The following is a 7500-nucleotide window of genomic DNA, read 5'->3' on the forward strand; positions in this document are numbered from 1 at the left end:
AGATGTCATTTCTGCTTCTGGCATCTGCTACTGCTCGCTGTCCACATGAGATTAGGGATGCATCGCAAAGGGCACACTATTCCCTATTTAGTGCACTACTATTGACCAGAGCCCTTAAGTAGTACACTATATAAGGAATAGGATGCCATTTGGGATGCATCCCAGTGTGTTTCTTACCAACGTATCACTTTTACAACCTGGCCCGTCTACCTTTACTGGAGAGCAGTAAAACGCTATAAACCACTGTACCAATGCTGTCAAATAATGACGGGTTGGTACTGCATGGTGCCAACAATTAGTCTGTGTCCCAAATGGCACCATATTCCAATACGTAGTGCACTACTTTAGACCCGAGCCCTATAGCACCCTATTCCCTATGTAGTGCACTACTTTAGACCCGAGCCCTATGGCACCCTATTCCCTATATAGTGCACTACTTCTGACCAGAGCCCTATGGCACCCTATTCCCTCTATAGTGCACTACTTTAGACCAGAGCCCCATAGGTAGTCCACCGTATAGTGGATAGGATGATATTTGGGACTCAAGCCTTAACTTTTCTTTTAAATGTAAAGTTAATTTTAAGTCAAAGTCAATTGGAACATACTGGCGTTAGTGTGAAAAGGTGGTTACTACACAGTCAAATCAAAGTGTTTCTGTGCGGTTCTACATTCAGTATAAAGGTGTTCCTTCACCTCGTCATGATTTATAACGATGACTCACAGACAAAGTGCCACGTACTAAATATGTATGGTGTTAAAACTAGTTAAAACGCCACCGACTTACAGTCCCAATATGATGATGCACTATGATATATATTCTACAGAAGCGATATTAAACTCAGCTTGTCAGCAACACTGGGGGCTAATGGGGAGGTACAGTCATAGATGTACAGTTGAAGTCGGAAGTTTACATACACTTAGGTTGGAGTCATTAAAACTGGTGTATCAACCACTCCACAAATGTATTGTCGGTTAGGACATCTACTTTGTGCACGGCACAAGTCATTTTTCCAACAATTGTTTACAGACAGATTATTTCACTTATAATTCACTGTATCACAATTCCAGTGGGTCAGAAGTTTACATACACTAAGTGGACTGTGTCTTTAAAACAGCTTTGAAAATTCCAGAAAATAATGTCATGGCTTTATAAGCTTCTGATAGGCTAATTGACATCATTTGAGTCAATTGGAGGTGTACCTGTGGATGTATTTCAAGGCCTACCTTCAAACTCAGTGCCTCTTTGCTTGACATGGGAAAATCAAAAGAAATCAGCCATGACCCCAGAAAAAAAATTGTAGACCTCCACAAGTCTGGTTCATCCTTGGGAGCAATTTCCAAATGCCTGAAGGTACCACGTTCATCTGTACAAACAGTAGTATGCAGGTATAAACACCATGGGACCACGCAGCCGTCATACCGCTCAGGAAGGAGACGCGTTCTGTCTCCTAGAGATGAATGTACTTTGGTGCGAAAAGTGAAAATCAATCCCAGAACAACAGCAAAGGACCTTGTAAAGATGCTGGAGGAAACAGGTACAAAAGTATCTATATCCACAGTAAAACGAGTCCTATATCAACATAACCTGAAAGGCCGCTCAGCAAGGAAGAAGTCACTGCAAACCTGACTCAGTTACACCAGCTCTGTCAGGAGGAATGGGCCAAAATTCACCCAATTTATTGTGGGAATCTTGTGGAAGGCTACCCGAAAAGTTTGACCCAAGTTAAACAATTTGAAGGCAATGGTACCAAATGCTAATTGAGTGTATGTAAACTTCTGACCCACTGGGAATGTGATGAAATAAATGAAAGCTGAAGTAAATCATTCTCTCTACTATTATTCTGACATTTCACATTCTTAAAATAAAGTGGTGATCCTAACTGACCTAAGATGGGGAATTTTTACTAGGATTAAATGTCAGGAATTGTGAAAAACTGAGTTTAAATGTATTTGGCTAAGGTGTACCTATATGTCAATTTCAGACTTCAACTCTATATGCTTTAAAGAGCTGATCTATCATCAGCCAGAGCGTTAGCCAGAGCGTTAGCCAGAGCGTTAGCCAGAGCTTTAGCCAGAGCGTTAGCCAGAGCGTTAGCTATAGCATTAGCCAGAGCGTTAGCCAGAGCTTTAGCCATAGCGTTAGCTATAGCATTAGCCAGAGCTTTAGCCATAGCATTAGCCATAGCATTAGCCACAGCTTTAGCCAGAGCTTTAGCCATAGCGTTAGCCATAGAGTTATCCAGAGCATTAGCCATAGCGTACCCCACTTTAGCCATAGCTTTAAAGGCCCCAAAGTGTGTTCATTCTGTTTATTCTCAGGCCATTCTAGAAATTTCACCAGTTAATCATATGTCCAATGGGACGTTATGTGCTTGATTAGCCATTTATATGTTGAAGTAAGGAATTTTGAGGGATCTTCTGTGTAGATTTATATCAATTAGATATAGGTCTGCAGGTCATTGAAGCACACTGAAGCTCAACTGAGTTATAATAACACACACATTGATGCCCATAACCCACATCAGGGTTTAGATAGTCTCCTCCATCAGTTTATGGTTACTGATGCTCAACCACAACCTGCTTCTAAGGCAGTTATTCAGATCCTTTAGCTTTACTACCAGTAGACTGCAGGCCAATTTACTGTAGCTTTGTCCCTATCTGACCTACTGTACGCTGGCTCCACTTCTAGTCAAGGCTATTGACCTTATCGACCAGTTATCATGAATAGTTATTAAGTCTATTCAAAAGGTATACTAAACCATTTAGACTGTTTTAGCCATATATGATTAAAATAAGTTGTAAACTGTATACCAAGCTGATGACTGGGGCCTTTTTCCTCCCCAGGGACCCATTGGACCAGCCGGTACTGAGGGAAGACAAGGAGAGAAGGGATCTAAGGTAAGACACAAATGCACGTACACACACACATTTCCATTCAAACAGAAGTGTATGATTAGAGTTGATGTGATGGAGACAGGCGAAAGCCTCTCAGAACTTCCTGGTGTGTTAAAAGCTGGCTTCTAATTGGTTGTCACAATGGTTTAATCCTCCAACCCCTTCATCCGATCTGATGGTAAATCCATGGATCTCCAATCCTCTGCGTCTCTTCTCATGGCTGATGGCATCTGGTGACTGAGTTTAGGCTCTGTGTGATTGTTGTAATTCCCAAATGCTTTTGAAGGGGGTTCTCTTTTGAGGGTGAATAGGACCCAATACTGTTTTTTTTCACCTTTACTGAGCCAGGTAGGCTAGTTGAGAACAAGTTCTCATTTACAACTGCGACCTGGCCAAGATAAAGCAAAGCAGTGCGACACAAACAACAACAGAGTTACACAAACAAACAAAGTCAATAACACAATAGAAAGAAATATATATTTATTTTACCTTTAACTAGGCAAGTCTGTTAAGAACAAATTCTTATTTTCAATGACGGCCTAGGAACAGTGGGTTGGTTAACTGCCTGTTCAGGGGCAGAACGACAGGTTTGTACCTTGTCAGCTCAGGGATATGAACTTGCAACCTTCCGGTTACTAGTCCAACGCTCTAAACACTAGGCTACCCTGCCGCCTCTACACTCTAACCACTAGGCTAGCCTGCTGCCCATATACAGTGTGTGCAGATGAGGTAAGATTAGGGAGGTAAGGTAATAAATAGGCCGTAATTGCGAAGTAATTGCAATTTAGCAATTAAACACTGGAGTGATAGAGGTGCAGAAGATGAGTGTGCAAGTCGAGATACTGGGGTGCAAAAGGAGAAACAAGACTGATAGAATCCTCTTGAGAAATCTGGATCTCTTAACCGTTTTGAGCCAGTTTCATGTTTTTTAATGTTAGCTATGTAGTCAATTGTAATCAACTGTATTCAACAGTTTTTGTGTTTTTTGTTAACTAATATATATGTATTTTACCTTTAACTAGGCAAGTCAGTTAAGAACAAATTGTTATTTACAATGAAAAAACACGTCTCGACAAGAGAGACAACACGACATAAAGAGAGACCTAAGACAACATTATGGTAGCAGCACAACATGACAACAGCATGGTAGCAGCACAACATGACAACCTCATGGTAGCAGAACAACATGACAACAGCATGGTAGCAGCACAACATGACAACAGCATGGTAGCAGCACAACATGACAACAACATGGTAGCAGCACAACATGACAACAGCGTGGTAGCAACACAACATGACAACAACATGGTAGCAGCACAACATGACAACAGCATGGTAGCAGCACAACATGACAACAGCATGGTAGCAGCACAACATGACAACAGCATGGTAGCAGCACAACATGACAACAGCATGGTAACAGCACAACATGACAACAGCATGGTAGCAGCACAACATGGCAACAACATGGTAGCAGCACAACATGGCACCAACATCGTAGCAACACAACATGGTAGCAGCACAACATGACAACTGCGTGGTAGCAACACAACATGACAACAGCATGGTAGCAGCACAACATGACAACAGCATGGTAGCAGAACAACATGACAACAGCGTGGTAGCAGCACAACATGACAACAGCGTGGTAGCAACACAACATGATAACAGCATGGTAGCAGCACAACATGACAACAGCATGGTAGCAGCACAACATGACAACAGCATGGTAGCAGCACAACATGACAACAGCATGGTAACAGCACAACATGACAACAGCATGGTAGCAGCACAACATGGCAACAACATGGTAGCAACACAACATGGTAGCAGCACAACATGACAACAGCGTGGTAGCAACACAACATGACAACAGCATGGTAGCAGCAGCACAACATGGCAACAACATGGTAGCAGCACAACATGACAACAGCAACAACATGGTAGCAGCACACAACATGGTAGCAGCACAACATGACAACAGCGTGGTAGCAACACAACATGACAACAGCATGGTAGCAGCACAACATGACAACAGCATGGTAACAGCAGACACAACATGACAATATGGTAGCAACACAACATGGTAGCAGCACAACATGACAACAGCGTGGTAGCAACACAACATGACAACAGCATGGTAGCAGCACAACATGACAACAGCATGGTAGCAGCACAACATGACAACAGCATGGTAGCAGCACAACATGACAACAGCGTGGTAGCAACACAACATGACAACAACATGGTAGCAGCACAAAACATGGTACAAACATTATTGGGCACAGACAACAGCACAAAGGGCAAGAAGGTAGAGACAACAATACGTCACGTGAACGAGCCACAACTGTCAGTAAGAGTGTCCATGATTGAGTCTTTGAATGAAGAGGTTGATAATAAAACTGTCCAGTTTGAGTGTTTGTTGCAGCTCGTTCCAGTCGCTAGCTGCAGCAAACTGAAAGTCAATTGCACTCAACTATATTTAACTATATTCAACAGTTTTCCCCACTTCATAAGTCTAATTTATAGATTTATCTGTATTCTATACCTGTAAGACATAGTGTGGGGATCCAAACAGATTTTAATGTGTCTTAGTGTTCCTCAGGCTATAGAACGTAACCCTGGAAGGGAGTCATGCTCAATTTATTTCACTGTTGCTACTGTGTGGCTCCTCAATGAGGCTGAAGGTATTGATACAGTGAGGCTGAAGGTATTGATATAGAATGTTGTGATTGTGTATTGCAGGGTGAGGCTGAAGGTATTGATACAGTGTATTGCAGGGTGAGGCTGAAGGTATTGATATAGAATGTTGTGATTGTGTATTACAGGGTGAGGCTGAAGGTTTTGATATAGTGTATTGCAGGGTGAGGCTGAAGGTATTGATACAGTGTATTGCAGGGTGAGGCTGAAGGTATTGATATAGAATGTTGTGATTGTGTATTACAGGGTGAGGCTGAAGGTTTTGATACAGTGTATTGCAGGGTGAGGATGACGGTATTGATATAGAATGTTGTGATTGTGTATTGCAGGGTGAGGCTGGAGCCGAGGGGCCTGATGGTCAGACTGGACCTGTCGGACCCCAGGGGCCCTCTGGTAAACCCGGACCCGATGGCCTGCGTGGAATCCCCGGCCCTGTTGTGAGTTAACTAGCTATAGATGGTCTGCTATACTTTAGCTACACGTTACACTATCACTGTTGTAACTAGCTAGATTATAGACTAATCTGTTTCCTATACATTATCCCTACATTATCAAGGTTAAATAATGTGATGGACGATTTCATACATTATGAAGGTTCAATGATAATGATAATGTAACGGATATAGTTATGGATAATGGATATGGATAATGTAATGGATATTGTTATGGATAATAGATATGGTTATGGATAATGTAATGGATATAGTTATGGATAATAGATATGGTTATGGATAATGTAATGGATATAGTTATGGATAATGGATATGGATAATGTAATGGATATAGTTATGGATAATGTAATGGATATAGTTATGGATAATATAATGGATATAGTTATGGATAATGTAATGGATATAGTTATGGATAATGTAATGGATATAGTTATGGATAATGTAATGGATATAGTTATGGATAATGTAATGGATATAGTTATGGATAATGTAACAGATATAGTTATGGATAATATAATAGATATAGTTGTGGATAATGAAATGATAATGGATAATGTAATCGATATAATTATGGTAATGGGTAATGTAATTGATATAGCTGTGGATAATGTAATGGTAATGGATAATGTAATGTATATAGTTAAGGATAATGTAACGGTAATGGATATAGTTACGGATAATGTAATGGTACTGGATAATGTAATGGATATAGTTATGGATAATGTAATGGTAATGGATAATGGAATGTATATAGATAATGATAATGTAATGGTAATGGGTAATGTAATATATATATATATATATATATATATATATATATATATATATATATATATATATGTAGCTAAGGATAATGTAATGGTAATGAAATGTAATGGATGAAGTTATGGATAATGTAATGTATTGATAATGGATAATGTAATATATATCATTATGGATAATGTAATGGTATAACGGATAATGTAATGGATATAGTTACGGATAATGTAATGGTACTGGATAATGTAATGGATATAGTTATGGATAATGTAATGGTAATGGATAATGGAATGTATATAGATAATGATAATGTAATGGTAATGGGTAATGTAATATATATATATATATATATATATATATATATATATATGTAGCTAAGGATAATGTAATGGTAATGAAATGTAATGGATGAAGTTATGGATAATGTAATGTATTGATAATGGATAATGTAATATATATAGTTATGGATAATGTAATGGTATAACGGATAATGTAATGGATATAGTTATGGATAATGTAATGGATGAAGTTATGGATAATGTAATGTATTGATAATGGATAATGTAATATATATCGTTATGGATAATGTAATGGTATAACGGATAATGTAATGGATATAGTTATGGATAATGTAATGGATGTTTTGATACATATTCTAAGGGTGAACAAGGACTTCCGGGTGCCTCTGGAATGG

General features: G+C 39.4%; 1 protein-coding gene across 1 annotated transcript in view; it reads left to right on the top strand.

Moving 5' to 3' along the window:
• LOC112238531 (collagen alpha-1(XI) chain) overlaps window positions 1-7500 on the top strand; it is a 182083-nt gene that overhangs the window by 166153 nt on the left and 8430 nt on the right. The window contains exons 52-54 of the mRNA XM_042329158.1: window positions 2845-2898; window positions 5925-6032; window positions 7467-7500. The exon at window positions 7467-7500 is cut by the window's right edge and continues 20 nt beyond it. Coding sequence (XP_042185092.1) covers window positions 2845-2898; window positions 5925-6032; window positions 7467-7500 — 196 coding nt within the window. The remainder of the gene's footprint in view (window positions 1-2844; window positions 2899-5924; window positions 6033-7466) is intronic.

The sequence above is a fragment of the Oncorhynchus tshawytscha genome, linkage group LG10, assembly GCF_018296145.1.
Source record: "Oncorhynchus tshawytscha isolate Ot180627B linkage group LG10, Otsh_v2.0, whole genome shotgun sequence".
Lineage (NCBI taxonomy): Eukaryota > Metazoa > Chordata > Actinopteri > Salmoniformes > Salmonidae > Oncorhynchus > Oncorhynchus tshawytscha.